Source organism: Pristiophorus japonicus, chromosome 8 (genome assembly GCF_044704955.1).
Source record: "Pristiophorus japonicus isolate sPriJap1 chromosome 8, sPriJap1.hap1, whole genome shotgun sequence".
Lineage (NCBI taxonomy): Eukaryota > Metazoa > Chordata > Chondrichthyes > Pristiophoridae > Pristiophorus > Pristiophorus japonicus.
This window is the reverse complement of record NC_091984.1, coordinates 122620818-122638927: the sequence shown is the minus strand read 5'-3', so window position 1 is coordinate 122638927 and position 18110 is coordinate 122620818. Positions and strand designations below refer to the sequence as shown.

The 18110-nt window shown below is 43.1% G+C and overlaps 1 protein-coding gene across 1 annotated transcript in view; it reads left to right on the top strand.

Annotated features, from left to right (window-relative positions):
• tada1 (transcriptional adaptor 1) overlaps positions 1–17712 on the top strand; it is a 58029-nt gene extending 40317 nt beyond the window's left edge. Inside the window, exon 8 of the mRNA XM_070886214.1 lies at positions 16296–17712. Within this exon, the coding sequence (XP_070742315.1) occupies positions 16296–16445 (150 nt within the window). The 3' untranslated portion in view covers positions 16446–17712. The remainder of the gene's footprint in view (positions 1–16295) is intronic.
• Positions 17713–18110: the final 398 nt, after the last annotated feature.

The following is an 18110-nucleotide window of genomic DNA, read 5'->3' as shown; positions in this document are numbered from 1 at the left end:
GTAGGCCGAAGTGAGGTCCAGCTTCATGAACAGCTTTCCACCTGCCAGCGTGGCAAAGAGGTCCTCTGCTCTCTGAAGCGGGTATTGGTCTTGCAGCGACACTTGGTTGATGGTGGCTTTGTAGTCGCCACAAATCCTAACCGAGCCATCTGCTTTGAGGATGGGAACGATGGGACTTGCCCAGTCGCTGAATTCAACGGCCGAAATTATGCCCGCTCTGAGCAGTCTGTCCAGTTTACTTTCAATTTTCTCACGCATCACGTACGGCACCGCACTGGCTTTGTGGCGCACTGGTCTGGCGTTCGGAGTGATGCGTATCACTACTTTAGTGCCCTTGAACGTCCCGACGCCAGGTTGAAAGAGTGACTCGTATTTTTGCAATACCTGCGAGCATGAACTTCGCTCCACAGATGAAATGGCGTGCACATCTCTTTCCCTCCCCCCCCCCCCATTTCCAATTCATCTCAGCTAGCCAACTCCTCCCCAAAAGCGCGGGGCCATTTCCCGGAACAATCCAGAATGGCAGCCGGTTCTGTAATCCATTATGCGTTACCACCAAGTTTGCACTGCCCAGCACTGGGATGATCTCTTTTTGGTGTACGTACGTAGCTGCATCTCAATGCGTTCCAGTTTGGGCCTGCTAGCTCTGTGTGGCCATCGTCTCTCAAATTGTTGGGCGCTCATGAATGACTGGCTAGCTCCCGTATCAAGCTCCATGTGCACCGGGACAAAGATGGGGAGGAAAAGCAATGTGAGGAGTGTAGTGTCTCTGCACCTTGTTACAAATTCACACGAGGCATGTATATATCAGACACGGTCACTCTGTGACCTTCACTTTATTCCCAGGACCAAGGAGTACTGACCCTGGGTGGGACCTCCCCTTTTATACCTGGATACCCAGGTGGTGAGTGTCTCCCGCAAGCTCACCCCCTGTGGTCAAGGTGTGCATTTCAAGGGTACAGGTACAGTGTGCATGAGTTACAGTTACATAACTATTGACATTGTAAGATGGTGAAATACATGACAAGGAGGATACAAAAACCTGCAAAAGGACATAGACAGGCTAAGTGAGTGGACAAAAATTTGGCAGATGGCGTATAATGTTGGAAAGTGTGAGGTTATGCACTTTGGCAGAAAAAAAATCGAAGTGCAAGTCAATTAAATGGAGAAAAATTGCAAAGTGCTGCAGCACACTGGGAAATGGGGTCCTGGTGCATGAAACACAAAAGGTTAGTGTGCAGTACAGCAAGTGATCGGGGAGGCCAATGGAATCTTGGCCTTTATTGTAAAGGGAATGGAGTATAAAAGCAGCGAAGTCTTGCAACAGTTATACAGGGTATTGGTGAGGCCACACCTGGAATACTGCATACAGTTTTGCTTTCTGTATTTAAGAAAGGATATACGTGCTTTGGAGGCAGTTCAGAAGGTTCACTAGGTTGATTCCGGGGATGAGGAGGTTGACTTATGAGGATAGGTTGAGTAGGTTGGGCCTCTACTCATTGGAATTCAGAAGAATGAGAGGTGATCTGATCAAAATGTATAAGATTACGAGGGGGCTTGACAATGTGGATGCAGAGAGGATGTTTCCACTGATGGGGGAGACTACAACTAGGGGACATAATCTTAGAATAAGGGGCCACTATTTAAAACTGAGATGAGGAGGAATTTCTTTGAGGGCTGCAAATCTGTGGATGCTGGGTCATTGAATAAATTTAAGACGGAGATAGACAGTTTCTTAACCGATAAGAGAATAAGGGATTATGGGGAGTGGGTAGAGAAGTGGAGCTGAGTCCACGATCGGATCAGCCAATATCGTATTAAATGGCGGAGCAGGCTCGAGGAACCGTATGGCCCACTCCTCGTATTTCTTATGTTCTTGCGTCAAGAAGTGCAAAGCAGGTGCCTTGCTGAATATTCAAGCGGCAATCAAAATTTGAAATTGGGTATTGTTAAAAGTAGTTGAAAAGAAAGCTGATGTTTGGCATAAAGTGGGAAATACAGCTTCTTGCATAGAATTTTACAACACAAACAGGCCATTTGGCCCAGCAGGTTTATCCTTCATACGAGCATCCTCCCATCTTACTTCATCTCACTATCAATATTAAGAGACATCTTTAGCATTGACAGATATTGGAGGTCAGCTGGAGCCAGAGGAGATAGTGTGGTCAAAGGACTATCGATAGATGAACAACTAAAGATAGTCATCAAGCAAAAGAGATGGGAGCTGGTTGGTTTGACTTGTGGGACATGAAGATGGTGTGTCTTCATAGAAAAAAAAGGATTTACTTGCCAATCAAAGGCATGGAAGGAATCCAGATCTCGTGATTCAGATATTTCATTAAGATGTTGTGCACTGAGTGTCTGCGATCTAAAGGATATTGATGAATCCTAGAATAAATTATCATCAGCAAGACAATGGCCATTGACTAGGTGAAGGTTCCGACATGGAGCACAGCAACTGGATCCTACCACTCCCTGTCCAGATTCATTTCCAGCGATTCAAGATATCCCTTTCCTTGGCAACCTACCCTTTGGGACTTTTGATCCTGACGGCAAAGAATACTATCTCTCCCCCTGATTATAGAATCCCCAATAACTACAATCTTTCTATTCTGCACCTCCTCCCCTTGGACAGCCTCCTGCTCCACTGTGCCTTGGGCAGCCTTCTGGCTGTCCTTCCCACAGTCTTTCTCCTTATCATTTCTGGTATCGAGTACTTTGTACCTATTGGACAAGGGAAGTGTTTGCTGGACCTCCTATCCTACATTCTCCTTACTCGGCTGACTGTCTCTCACTCCCCTTTTTGCATATTTGCTTTCCTCTGGTGCATGACTATACTCAACTCAAATTAAGCTTCAGGATGCATATTCTGTGTCTTCTTGACTCGCTCCAAAACTTCGCCTAAAAACAATGGTGTCTTTCCTGCGGCAATTTGTTGATGTGCGCTGGTTTTTCTTAAGCGCCCAGAAGGTTTTTTGGGAGCGGTCACATATGCCGTCCTAGGAAAAATGTGAGTTGGCCAAACTTGCTTAAATGTGAAAAACTGGCGCCTGCATCAGGTTATGCCCCCTGTGACGCAAAAAAATCCTGATCTAAAAAAAATCGTCACTAACTGAGTTACACTGGTGCAGAAACTTTGGGGAAAACTTGGATATTTTAATTTACGCAAAATAAAGTGGCGCGCGCCAAAAAAATGGCGCAGGCAACTGGGGAAAATTGAGCCCCTAGATTTGTCCATTTACTTTTAAGACACCAGTTACAAATCTGCTATTTGTGCCCATAAATCACATTTCGGACCATAAGCAATATCCATGATTTCATTCAAGTCTGTTTGATAGGGATACAAGTTGGCATTTCATTAATTTTATGGGGGACCCCTACAGCTAACAGAAAGACAACTTTCATTACATCAGTCCAAAATGCATTCATGCCAGGTCTGGAGGCTAAAAAAAGTCAAGTCATTTTTAATTACTGAAAATTTAAAGGAAAATATGCTTATATTCAATAAGATTAATAAATGTTAAGGAATGAATTCCAGTATATGAAACCATATGTGAAAGACAGTGATTTAGAGCAAGACAGAGACACAGACAGAATAGATGAAATGCTTCCAGCTATGCAGGTGTACATGTAACAACTGAGGACCAACCATATAGTCTTCTGGTCCCTTGCCAAATTGATCCTTTGAAATTTCTGGGAATTTGAATTTCCACCTCTCATTTGGATGGTTTAGCAGTCAGTATGTCGAAATTTGTGGACAATGAGACTGTCCCAGACTACCATGTCTGCAAGTAATGTTTCTGTTTCGAGACTCCACTCAATCATTAGAGTCAGACTTGGAGGCACTCCAACACACTCGAAGACACAGAATATGCATCCTGAAGCTTAATTTTTTCAAAGTCAAAAGGGAGAAAATGGAAGTGTTCCTATTCTTTCTATTCTTGCTATTGCTATTAATTTTGAATTTTTTTTCCCAAGTACCATGCCACCACCTCACCAGGCTCGAGGGTCGGAGCGACGGCTGGCAGAATCGCTCCCTCGCACGGGGTCGGGGCTCGACTTCAAAAGAAGCCTAGTGGGGTGGAAGCCGAACTGAAGGGATGAGAACCCTTAGACTATACAGCAGCTTTAAAAGAGGGGAGGAGGGTGGACGCCGAGCCCTTGTGTCCGGGCGAGGGAACGATTCTGCCGGCTAACCCTCGAACCCAGTGAGAAGTTAGGTCAGTGGTGGGGTGGTACTTTGAAAAAAAATTTAAATTAAAGAATTGGATTTGACATTTGTTGCCCCAAATGTCTTCATTGAATGCCTAGCTTCCCGTTCTCAGCAAGCCTATTGCGCATGCGCAGATCAGGGTGTGGTCCATACTGGGGGGGATGGGGGGAGGGGAAAGAAAAAGAGAGAGAGAGAGAGATTTAAGTCCTTTGTTCTGCTGTTTTGAGCTTGCAAAGCTACAATTTAATTATGGGAGCAATATTGACAATGCCATACCTCATGCAAGCTTTCTGCATGATGGTACTGTGGAGGAGAAGATTGATTCAATGTCATTGCATGAGGAACCTCGGAGTACGTAGGATGATGGGCAGGAGGCCTTAACCACATCTGGTATATCGAGGCACACATTCATACCTGCACCTGAGTGATGCAGACTGTGTGAGAAGGCTGTGTTTCCACAAAGAAGTTGTAACCGAGATCTGAGAGTTAATAAAAGCAGACCTGCAACCTAGAAGCGTCAGGAGGACTGCTTTGTCAGTTGAAGTGAAGGTTATGGCTGCACTTTCATTCTATGCCTCTGGATCATTGTGGGCCACAACTGGGGAAGTGTGCGCCATTTCTCAACATGCAACATATATCTGCATTCGGCAAGTGACTGCTGCAATGTATGCCCAGAGGAATGACTACATAAAGTTACCAATGACCGCCCATGCAATTTGTGACCGGGTTGTTGGCTTCTCCAGGATTGCAGGCTTCCCAAAGGTATAGGGCTGCATTGATTGTACCCACACCGCCTTGCGAGCACCTTTGGAGGATTCAGAGATGTACAGGAACAGAAAAGGCCTCCACTCCGTGAATATGCAGCTCGTGTGTGACGACATGCATCGCATCATGTCAGTTGATGCGAGGTACCCTGGAAGCACCCATGATGCATTCATGCTAAGCGAGAGCGCTCTATCTGCCATGCTTCAGCAGCAGCCAGAAGGGCAGAGCTGGCTGCTGGGAGACAAAGGGTACGGCCTCGCCACCTGGTTCATGACTCCCCTGACGGAAGCTGACAGGGAATACAACATGTCGCACATTGCAACGCGCAGCATAATAGAGAGTACCATTGGCATCTTGAAACAGTGTTTCCGATGCCTGGACCATTCGGGAGGCAACTTGCAATACTCCCCTGAGATTATCAGCCAGTTCACTGTTGTGTGCTGCATGCTGCATAACTTAGCCATCATGAGGCAGCAGCAGCTGGTAGTAGATGAGGAGGAAGATGCAGATGACGAAGAGGAGGACGAAGAAGCCGTGCAACTACCTGAACCCGGAGGATGATGGTGGAGGAGGGCGGGGCCGTCTTGCCCTTTTAACGATTGCTCGAGCCTTTTGCCAGCAGCTCGTCCTGTGGCCTTTTCTACCTCACGGGGCTGGGATTTTGCTGAGATGGTGGTGGGTAGCATGCTGCGGGATGGAGTCGAGGACACTCGTGTCAAAGGCAGTGTCTCGATTAAGGAGATCTTCTAAGTGTTCCTTCCAGCGGGTCCTGACTGCCTCGGTGCCCTTGAGTGTCTCCCCATTCTTGGCTAGCAGTGTGGTGGGGCCTTGGGTGCTTGGACCGTAGGTGGACTTACAACAGTAACAAGAATAATAATAACAACAGCAGCAGCAAAGAAAGGCTGCATCCCTCTCTCCTCCACCTTATTCCAAGACTGCCCACTGGACTTGGTCTTGGTGACTCCACCCCTGCCCGCAGGCGGTGGCGCAGCGTTTCTCGGGTTGGTACCAAGCTTATTCTTTCGAGCATCTTGGGTAATGCGCACTTCTTGAAGGGGAGCGTCGGCAGGCGGTAATGTGGAAGGCCTGGCTTGGGCCTCTTCAGAGGCTAGTCTAGGGATTGGAGTGGGAGTGACAGGTGATTCTGTCAATGGCCGCAGGGTCTGAGCGTGTTCCCTTGCAGCAGCTAACTCCAACATTCCCTCCCTTGTGCACTGACAGTGTATCAGCTACCTGCAACATTTCCTCCCTCATGTTCACCAACAGTGTTCCCATTTCTTGTGAGTGCGTTGTTACTTCTCCCGACAGTTCCGATACTTCTTCATCCACCCCACTGATGGTGTCCAGAAATGATCGCATAAGGTCAATGCTCTCCGCACTCATTGCCATCATCTGAAACCCATCTGTTAGATCCTGCACCTCAGGAGAGCGCTATCGAGCGCTCTTTCCCCTCCTCATCCAGGGTGTGCCTCGCTGCATCCCACTAGGACCCACAGCCTCGGACTGTTTAAAAACCATGGAATGTCCCAACACCCGTACCACTCAGGAAAGGGGCTGGCACCTCAATGGGCGACACGTGCACCTCCTCCAAGTGAGTACAACTGTGGGGGCTTCATCCTCCCCCTCACCCCCATGCCCTTGGTTTGGACGGTGGGATTGGAAGATGTTCTCTTCAGGCTCGTCCATGTCTGAATCATCATCTGCATCGGCTTCAGCCTCGTCAGGGTTGGCCACAAGTTCTGCAAAATATAACAGAACAGACAAATGGTTAGCAGTAGAGGAGGGGGCAGCATGGCATGTGTAGGCTCACACAGCGCAGGCAGCAGGCTCATTTGAAGGACCACGATGAATGATAGCACATTGCATCAACTGAAACTTGCAAATGATTGTTTTGGAATAGTCGGGGCCAAAAAAAACAGGCATAACTCTTGCAATACGCCAAAAAACGGCATTGGGGAAAATTGAGCCAATGCAACTTATTGAGTATAAAAATGGCCAGTTATTTACAATTATATGGTAAGGAACTGAGCCCATTAATTGATAAGACCAACATTGGGCTTCATTGTCCCTGGATTGAGTGATGGTGGAAATTAGCTAACATTTCCACTTTGGGTTCAGCGCATAGCAAACAATTGTTGAAAAGCACTTGTGAACTTTGGTGAGGATATCATTGGAGTTGATTGATTTCATCCAGTAGGCTGCATGCGCACAATATTTGTAGACACAAATGTGCAGAATGATCATTTTGGGCAAAGTTTTGAGGGGTTTTAGTACTTAGGAAATCATGCCAATTGGATAGGTAATGGGAATAAACAAAATCAAGTGTTCTGGAAAAGAAAAGAATTGAGAGCAGGAAGATGCACAATTTACCAAAAAAGGCAATATTGCAAATATATTTGGAGAGTTGCAGAAATCCACAATGTAGTACAAATGGAAATATGCAAACATCAAATATAGTCATAAAGTTGTCCAAGTGAAATAATTTTATAAAATAATTGAGTAAGCTCTCTTCTCAACCCATGATGATTCAGCAAAAAACCTGAGTTGATGAGGCCAGGCCAGATTTGGAACTGTCTCCTTTTAAAGCCCCAAAGTCTAATAGTTAAATAAACAGAGCTTCTGATCAATCAGCATTATTTTTTGGGGGCAAAATAACCTGCATGATGAGGTCAATTTAAGTTAAATTGTTCTTCAGGCAGTAGGTCAGAGAACCAGATGAACTGGCTTTCTTCCTCTTTAACTGTCTGGAGTGCTATTATCAGGAATTTTTTTGATAACAACCACCCCCCATCTGTCTGTTTTTAACTTCCTATGTTCACAACCAGGGGAAGGCCTGACACAGTTTCTGCCAAGCACTTGGGACCAGAGACTTTCCACCACAATGGGTTTGAGATGTTTACTGTTTACCATAATCGGCTAACATATTGCTTAATGTGTTTATCACTTTAAGAGCCTCTATTCTGATAAGACAGTATACCTCTGACCGTGCAGCACTCTCTCCGTATTGGACTCAAATATCAGCTTAAATTATGCGCTCATGTTTCTGTAGCACTTGAAACAATGATCTTTTGTCCCCTTGTCCTGACATATCTATGGCTCAATCAGCATCACTAAACTAGATTAACTGGTCTTTTTTGTCTCCTCAGGTACTGTCCCTCTCTCCTTCAAATCTGCCGTCATCACCTCTCAAAAAAAAAACGTGACCCCACTGTGCTTGCAAACTACCGCCCCATCTCCAGCCTCCCTTTCCTCTCCCAAGTCCTTGAACGTGTTGTCGCCTCCCAAATATGTGTCCATCTTTCCTGGAACTCCATGTTTGAATCCCTTCAATTTGGTTTCCTCCCCTGCCACAGTACCAAAACAGCTCTCGTCAAAGTCACAAATGACATCCTCTGTGACTGACAAAGGTAATCTATCCTCACCCTTTTCAACCTGTCTGCAGCCTTTGACACGGTTGACCACTCCATTCTCCTCTAACGCCTCTCCACCACCGCCCAGCTGGGTGGAACTGCACTTGCCGAGTTCCATATTTATCTATCTCATCGTAGACAGAAAATCACCTGCAATGGTTTCTCTTCCCACTCCTGCATAGTTACCTCTGGTGTCCCCCAAGGATCTATCCTTGGCCCCCTCCTATTTCTCATCTATATGCTGCCCCTTGGCGACATCATCCGAAAACACAGCATCAGTTTCCACATGTACACTGACAACACCCAGCTCTATCTCACCGCCACTTCTCTCGATCCCTCCACGGTCTCTAAATTGTCAGACTGCTTATCCGACATCCAGTACTGGATGAGCAGCAATTTTCTCTAGTTAAATATTGGGAAGACTGAAGCCATTGTCTTTGGTCCCCGCCACAAACTGCATTCCCTAGCGACCGACTCCATTCCTCTCCCTAGCATCTGTCTGAGGCTCAACCAGACTGTTCGCAACCTTGGTGTCATATTTGACCCTGAAATGAGCTTCCGGCCACACATCCGTGGCATAACTAAAACTGTCTATTTCCACCTCCATAACATTACCCATCTCTGCCCCTGCCTTAGCTCATCTACTGCTGAAATCCTCAACCATGCCTATGTTACCTCTAGACTTGACTACTCCCAACGAACTCCTGGCTGGCCTCCCACATTCTACCCTACGTAAGCTTGAAGTTATCCAAAACTCGGCAGCCCGTGTCCTAACTCGCAATAAGTCCCACTCACCCATCACCCCTATGCTTGCCATCCTACATTGGCTCCCAGTCAAGCAATGTCTCTATTTCAAAATTCTAATCCTTTTTTACAAATTCCTTCATGTCCTCGCCCCTCCCTATCTCTCTAATCTTCTTCAGCCTCTCAACCCTCCCGAGATGTCTGCGCTCCTCAAATTCTGCCCTCTTGAGATTCCCTGATTATCACTGCTTAACCATCGATGGCCATGCCTTCAGCTGCCTAGGCCCCAAGCTCTGTAACACCTTCCCTAAACCTCTCTGTCTCTCTACCTCTCTTTCCTCCTTTAAGATGCTCCTTAAAACCTACCTCTTTGACCCTACCGTAATTTATTTTTGTGTGGTTCGGTCTCAAATTTATTTGTTTTGTCTTAAAACACTCCTGTGAAGCGCCTTGGGACGTTTTACTATGTTAAAGGGGCTACATAAATACAAGTTTTTGTTGATGTTTGTAGGACCATTCTACGTACATATTGGCTGCTGTGCTTCCTACAGTTGCTATACTTTTAGCACATCATCGTCCATATAAGAGCTGAGATGCAGGCAATTGCCCATATTTGCTGAAAAGTGGAAACTAGCGCCCGATTATAGCCCATTTATTGCCTGCCCAACTTTCGGCACTGTTGAATGAGTTGCATCGCCTGGCCTACTTTAATTTTTAAAAATGACGTCATCCTCATGCAAGGCTGAGAATAGAGCTCATAATGGAAACTTGTGCCCGGTTATGGCCCAGATTATTGGCGAGCGCTACTTTCGGCAGTTCGCCCAAATGATCGCTGGCCCAAGCTGAAGAAAAGCTGCAATAACTTGGCACTACTCAGCACTACGGGGGGGATCTGTCGTAAAAGGCCGTCGGGGGAATCAATTTGTGAGTGATTTAAAGGGCTTTTTTGACTCTTGCCAATCATCTAATCACTTTGTATTTGAAGACAAATTAAGGGCATTTATAGTGATGGGGCCTGTAATTTCTCAACCAGTATTAATCACTAATCACATGCTGCAGAATAGAGATGGGAGAATAAAATGAGAAGTTACATACAAGTACATTGCTGTAATGTCAGGGTTAATATTAATGATGGATTTTTCCACAGTATAAGTAGAAGCAGAATTAGGGTATGTCATCCCATGAGGAAGGAAATGGAGTTCATCTCAGTTGGCTGATAGATTTGATTTTATAAAGCAACAGGGGCCAGGTCCCCTGTTCTCTCTGTCCACCCCCGTGGGAAATGTTCTTTGCCTGGAAAAAAAACTGTGCATGGGCAGAATGGCCGTTGCTGTGGATGCCAGCCTTGCACAATTGAATACATTGCTAAGGCCCATTTCACATCACTTAGGCTATCTCCCAAATTAAAAAAGCGAAACTAGCATTTTTTTTAAATGGGCGCTATTCCAGCGTCCCTGAAAAATAAAAAAACACTAAGGCAGGAAATATCTCCCATTTTTGGATGATAGTGACCATAGTGGAAAGTTTAGCCCAATTCAACAAGTTTCTGATGTATTATTGAGTGGGTGATCCATGAAAATCCAGCCAGAGTTGTTCACCACAATCATTAACAATTCTTGATGTCAGACACTTCCTGACAGAAGAAACTTGGCATTAAAGACATTGTATTTGGAAGAATAAAGACATTTCCTGGCAATAATGCTTCCTGTATGAAGAAATGGAAATAGAATAGAATTATAACTGGCAAGGATGGCCTGACAAGGAGCAGTGGTTTGATTTTTGGGCTGTTTTGGGTCTCATCAGTAATACCAAGGAGTGAGCAGTCTTCAAAACCTTTGTAACAATGAGTTGTAGACCCAGAATTCCATGATTTTGTACATAAAATTTCCAACAGTGAAGTTCAGGCTTCAAAGAGAAGCAAAAATAAAAGTGATTTATTGGAGCTTGTTGATGCACCAGTCATAGATTAAATTCGCTGACTAAAACATTGGTGCCTAAAACTTATCAGTTAACCTGCTTGTAATGTAACTGAATGATTGCTTCTTTGATCATTCGCTGTCTGTATAGAGCAAAGGGATCTAGGCATATAGGTGAACAAATCATTAAAAGCAGCATCACAGGTTAGCAAAGCAATTAAACTGCTAACAAAGCACTGGGATTTATTTCTAGGGGTACAGAATTCAAAAATAGTTAAGTTGTGGTAAACTTGTATAGGACCCTAGTCAGGCTGCATTTGGAGTACTGTACACAGTTCTGGTCTCCATACTATAAAATGGATATAGAAGCACTGGAGAAAGTGCAAAATGATTTACAAGGATGGTACCAGAACTGAGAGATTACAGCTATTGGGAAAGATTGAGCAGGTTGGGGCTTTTGTCTTCAGAAAAGAGGTGACTGGATAGAGGTCTTTAAAATTATGAATGGTTGGATAGAGTAGGTATGGAGAGAATGTTTCCACTTATCAGAGAATCCAAATATAAGCTAGTTAAGAATAAAACCAATAAGAAAATACCACAGTTAGTAATTGAGGCAAATAGCTTGGATGCTTTCAAAAGAAAACTAGACAAGTACATGAGAGAAAAGGGAATAGAAGGTTAAACTGAGAGGCTGAGATGAGGTAGATGGAATGGGAGGTGACTTGAATGGAGTATAAACACCAGCACAGACTAGTTAGGCTGAATGGCCTGTTTCTGTGCTGTATAATTCTATCTCCAGAGAAATATGTTTCTTAACCTCAAACAATCTGCTAAGAAATAATGGAATCTGTTGTCTGGGAACTGTGTAACATTTATAACTTCAATTCTTCACTGATTGCTGTGTGTCAATGCACCTTCAAAGAAGTTTACACAAGCATATTTTGAAGATTTTGCCATCAAAACATCGAACACATACTATGATTACATAGAATATACTGCACAGAAACAGGCCATCCTGTCCATGCTAGCATTTATGCTTCACTTGAACCTGCTCCCATTCTTCCTCATCTAACTCTATCAGCATAACCCTTTATTCTCTCCTCCCTCATATCCTTGTCTAGCCTTCCCTTAAATGCATCCATACTATTTGCCTCAACTACTCCCTGTGGTAGCAAGTTCCATGTTCTCACCACTCTGGGGAAATAAGTTTCTTCTGAATTCCCTATTTGATTTCTTGGTGACTATCTTATATTGATGGCCTCTAATTTTGCTCTTCACAAGTGAAAACTCTCTCCCTCTCTCTCTCTACTCTGTCAAAACCTTTCATAATTTTAAAGACCTCTTTTAGGTCACCCCTCAACCTTCTGTTTTCAAGAGTAAAGAGACCCAGCCTGTTCATCCTTTCCTGATGGTATAGCCTCACATTTCTGGTATCATCCTTGTAAATCCCTTTTGAACCCTCTCCAGTGCCTCTGTATCCTTATAGCCAACAGTATTAGCTGTGGCTCAGTGGACAGCACACTTCCCTCTAGGTCAGAAGGTTGTGGATTCAAGTCCCACTCCAGAGATTTGAGCACAAAAATCTAGGCTGACACTCCTGTGCAGTGCTGAGGGAGCGCTACATTGTTCGAGGTGCCGTCTTTCGGATGAGACGCTAAACCAAGGGTCCTGTCTGCTCTCTCAGGTGGACGTAAAAGATCCTATGGCACTATTTTGAAGAAGAGCAGGGGAGTTATCCCTGGTGTCCTGGCCAATATTTATACCTCAATCAACATAACAAAAACAGATTATCTGGTCATTATCACATTGCTGTTTGTGGGAGCTTGCTGTGTGCAAATTGGCTGCTGCGTTTCCTATATTATAATAGTGACTGCACTTTTAAAAAAAAAAGTACTTCATTGGACATCCTAAAGCACTTTACAGCCAGAGGTCATGAAAAGAGCTATATAAATGCAAGTGTGTCTTTTATACAATGTTGACCAGAACTGTGCACAGTACTCCAGTGTGGTCTAGCCAAGGCTCGATACAAGTTTAGCATAACTTCTCTACTTTTCAATTCTATCCTCTAGAAATTGGTTTGCTTTATGATCTTATTAACCTGCAGTGATATTTTTTAGTGATTTGTGTATTTGTACTCCCTTTGCTCCTCTACCCTATTTAGTAATAGTGACCTCCTTATTTTTCTTACAAAATGTAATACCTCACACTTATCGCTGTTGAAATCATTTTGCAAATTATATGCCTATTTAAGTTTATTAATGTCTTCTTGTAATTTGTTGCAGTCCTCCTCAGTATTGACGATTTCCCAACCCCCAAATTATTGCGGTGTTATCCGCAAATTTCGAAATTGTGTTTTTGATTCCAAAGTCTAAACTGTTAATATAAATTGTGAACAACTGTGGTCCAAGCACTGATCCTTGTAGGTCCCACTTTCCACCTTCTGAATAACTACCTTTTACTCCTACTCTCTAATATCTTTTTTCCAGCCAGCTAGCTATTCATTGTTACTTGTCCCCTGGCTCTGCATGCACTGACCTTATTCATTAATCTGCGATGTGGCACCTTATCGAAGATCTTTTGGAAATCCAGATAAATTACATCTACTGTGTTGCCCATGTCTACTTTCTCTGTTGCCTCTTCAAAGAATTCAATTAGGTTGGTCAAGCAAGTCTTTATCTTTTTTGAAATCCTTGCTGACTATTCACTATTATATTTTAGGTTTCTGAATAGTTTTTCTATGTTCTCCTTTTAGTAGGGATTCCATTATGTTTCCTGCGACTAATGGTAATCTGACTGGTCTATGGCTCTCTGGACATGTTCTATCCCTTCTTAAATATAGGTATATTATGGGTTTTATCAAACCATCTAGGCTTGTCGATCAACTCTCAGGATTTTCGAACTTACTGGTTCTGTATTCTATTTTGTGTTCGATTGCAGTAACAAGCGGCGTTGCAGAATGCACCTTCAGCTGTGTCACTATTATAAAGAAAACCTATGGTTGATTGTGTCAGCTACAGTTATCAAATCCTTTGGTTCTGTCTTGTGAAATTGATATTTCAGAATCAATCACAAATGGTGCGATTATGTTGAGTTATGCATTGGCAAATCCAATGAGAAAGAAGCTGCTGATCTTCATGGATATTCTTTATCCCAAGAAGGCTAGAATTCAAATGGGAGGAATTTATGCTTCAGTTATATAGGGCCCAAATTTGGCCCACCCGTTTTATCGGCGCACTCACCAGAAATGTGCTGACTTCGTAGGCTGAAAACGACGCCAAGAAGATCTCCCCACATTCTGGCTGCTCTGTTGACTCTCCCGGGGCTTGGTGCGACGTGGTCAGTGGATTGGAGGGCGCGTCTAGGGCCCTGCGCCTGAAGGAGTGCCAGCAGCGCTGCACATGAGCATTGGAGCGTTCGCGCATGCGCAGTAACTCATGATGATGATGTGTGCTGCAGCGTGGGATCCGATGCGTCCTGGGCCGAGTGGCCAGCCGCACAGTAACGAGAGAAGCCTGCTTTCTTCTAAAGCACTTGGTTCTTTTTTTGGCTGCCTGCATTATTGCCACTTTATGTCAATATTCTACACACAACTTGAGGACATTGCCATGCTACGGTTCAGGTCGAATTGTCTATTTTGAAATCCATCTCAAAAGTTTGATGGGGGGGACGGGGGGAGGAGGGGAGGAGAATGTTGATCCCAGGGCGAGGGGGGGGGGTGATAACTGTAGCTAGTAATTTTAATGAGCTTACTCAAGACTTTCCTTAACCCTGTTGATGAAAATACTTTCCCACATAAGAATATCAGAATTATGAGCAGGAGGTACTTCTATTTTTTTTTATTTGGATATTTTGAAAGAATTATGTAAATATGTTTTGTCTCTACTACTTTTTTTTTGTAGTTTAAGCTTCTATGAATGCTTCTGTTGTATAGTAAATTAACTTTGCGAAGTTTGTCATATGATGTCCAGTATAGCTGTTTGATCCTATTCACATTCTTTCGTCAAGTCATTAAGTACCTACCTGCGCTGATTTCTTAACTCTCCAAGGGTTTTCTGTGCGGCCACAAGTGGCCACATACACTGGCCTAAGTTAGTTTGGAGTAACTGTTAGCTATCCAAAGTGGCCTAAATGCCAAAAATGGGTGTAGGTAAACTTAACTAACTCACTTACACTGGCAGAAATTGAATGTGCAAAATGGAGATTTTTAAGATACTCCAGAAAAATCAAGTTGTTCCAAAAAAAACAGAACAACTCCTGGGCAACTTTGAGCCCATAGAGCCTTGGTCAGACCCCATCTGGGGTACTGCGTTCAGTTTTGATCACCACACCTCAGGAATGATATATTGGCCTTGGAGGAGGTGCAGCGCAGATTCACTCAAATTCACCAGGGACTTGGAGAGTTAAATTATGAGGTCAGGTTACATAAACTTCTCTTGTATTCCCTTGAGTATAGGAGATTGAGGAGAGATTTTATCCGTGTTTAAAATATTAAAAGGATTTGATAGAGTAGATATAGAAAAATTATTCTGGTGGGGGAATTACAAGGGGACATAAATCTTAAAGTTAGAGCTAGGCCTTTTAGAGGGAAGTCAGGAAGCACTTTTTCAGACAAAGAGTTGTAGAAATTTGAAACTCTCTCCAAAAAGGCTGTGGATGCTAGGACAATTGGAGCTTTCAAGACTGAGATTGATGTATTTTTTTTAAGTAAGGGTATCGAGGGATATGGATCGAATGCAGGTAAATGGAGTTGAGGTACAGATCAGCCATGGTCTCATTGAATAGCTGAGCAGGACTGAATGGCCTACTCATTCCTGTTCCTATAATCTGCTTTTGCTACTTTTGGTTACATGAAAGCTTAGCATAATGATTGTCTTAAGCATATGGTTCTGTATGCATAAATTTTATTCTATAGGCACCTGTTGAGCTGAGGGGTCTCTTCCAAGGCCTAGTGGGAGATTGGGCACCACTTTCTTTGGTTCTTGAGAACAGTGTTGTTTAGAGGGATGGATGTATGTGCAACTGATTTGAAGATGGTATTAAGAGGAGCTCTAGATAATTGCAAACATTGTTGCAGCGTTGCTTTTTTTTAGCTTTTCACAATAGCAAAATGTAAAGATTGTTGAAGTCCACTCTTGGGCACAACTTGGATATAAGGAGGTTGAAATGATCAGAAGTCCTTTCTCCTAAATTTGACATATTCTAATTTATCTGTCACCTTTTGTACTTACTGCTAGTTTTTCTTTGTAGGTACACAGGGAAGTGATACCAGCTCACACAGTCTACGCCTTGAATATAGAAAGGATATTGGCTCGACTCTGGCATCCCAGCCACGAGGAGTTAGAGCAGGATAAGATCCACCGTCAGAGGCTGGCAGTCAAGGAGGGACTTGTTTATTGATTGATTCGGGAGCTCAGAACATGCTTTGTATCCACTGCTAATGAATGAGATCATCACTGGGCTAAATCAGATACCTCCTCAACCTTCATTCTGTGGATCTGCCACCACTGGGCAGAGTATGTTATCTTGATGAGCATTATTGGCAGTATGTCACGATAAGTGTAAATTAAAACAATGCAAGTTGGAATTTAACTTTAGTCTGACAGTTTTGCTAAAATATTCATAGAAATGGGTTTGTATCTCATCCATTAAGATATCTACATTGCTAACATGTACCTGCAAACATCAGTATGGTAGCTGAAGTATCTACATATTTGAACAAAGTGCTCTGCCTTGAAGTTGCCCAGTGCGATATTAATGTACAAACATTCTGAAATTCCACTATTATAGCAAAGGCATTAACTCATCTAAAAAGTAAACTGGTTAATTCCTCTGCTAAAGTAGAGGATGGAATTTCAGACAAAACTGGTTGATCAAGGGTTTGTACCGAGTATCCCACAGCATAATTTAAAGGCCTGCGTGGTTTGCCTTGTTTGTTTAATACCTGTCTACGAATGAGACAAAAAAGATAACTTTGCTAGTTAGTTTCAGATCCCTCTTTGACGTTGCTAGTTCTTCAGAAACATTTTAACTGGATGTCGATATCTTTAACAACAAGCAAAATGGTTGAAGGCTTATAAGGTTGAAGGTGCAAGATTACCAAAGCAGTGTAATAACACCATGGAATAATTTTATTTTTGTACAAGAAGAAATTGACAACAATTGATCTGTATGATGCAGGTGTGTCTTTTTTGTATACACAAATGCTTTTTTTTTTACATTTTTTGTTCAGTTTTACTTTTTTTGTGTATTTATAATTTTATTTTGTAGCTTATGTGGAAAAATGCAAGTGTCAATTCATTAAAACGTAAATATGTCAAAACCAGGTGTCTTTGGAAACTTTTCAGCATCACCTAAACATTAATCTCTGAATTTGGAATGCGCAACCATAAAAGGTGATTTTTTTTAAAAACCTAGATTACCAAGGGAGGGTGGTACAACATAAGTGCACAAAGTCTGCATCCGTCCACTCTTGAATCGACTGGATACTTTGTTTCTTTGAGTACAATCTCTTTTATGATTTGTACAAAGAAGTTGGTCACTAAGTTTGTTTGTGGTTTATAATTGCATCTCTAGATCCTGTCTCAAAATGTACCCTGCTGATTCACTTTCTGATGCAAGAACTTGAAGTTGACTCATTTCTTTGAATTAAAGGTGAATCGACACACTCCCTTAGTCATTCTTCCGGTTTCAATCACATAGTCAAAGGAAACAGATGAGACTGTTCGATGAACAGCACCTCTACTTTAATTTAGGCACTTCACAGCCATCTGGACTCGACGTCAAGTTCAACAATTTCAAACCTTAACCTCTGTCCACATTTTGCTCTGATGTATTTTTTTTTTCTTGCGCTTTGTTTCCCATGGCAGCTGATAATAATCCTGCTATTCACATCCTATCTAAAATAACCTTTATCTAACTTCTGTTATACCATCTCAAGTCGGCCCATCATACCTTTTGTCTCAAATATCTTCTGTCCTATCACAGACCTTCCTTTTTTTTTTGTTCTTTCCTCCCCTCCCCCTTTCAGTGCTCCTTAAGAATTTGTTCATTTCGAACATTCGC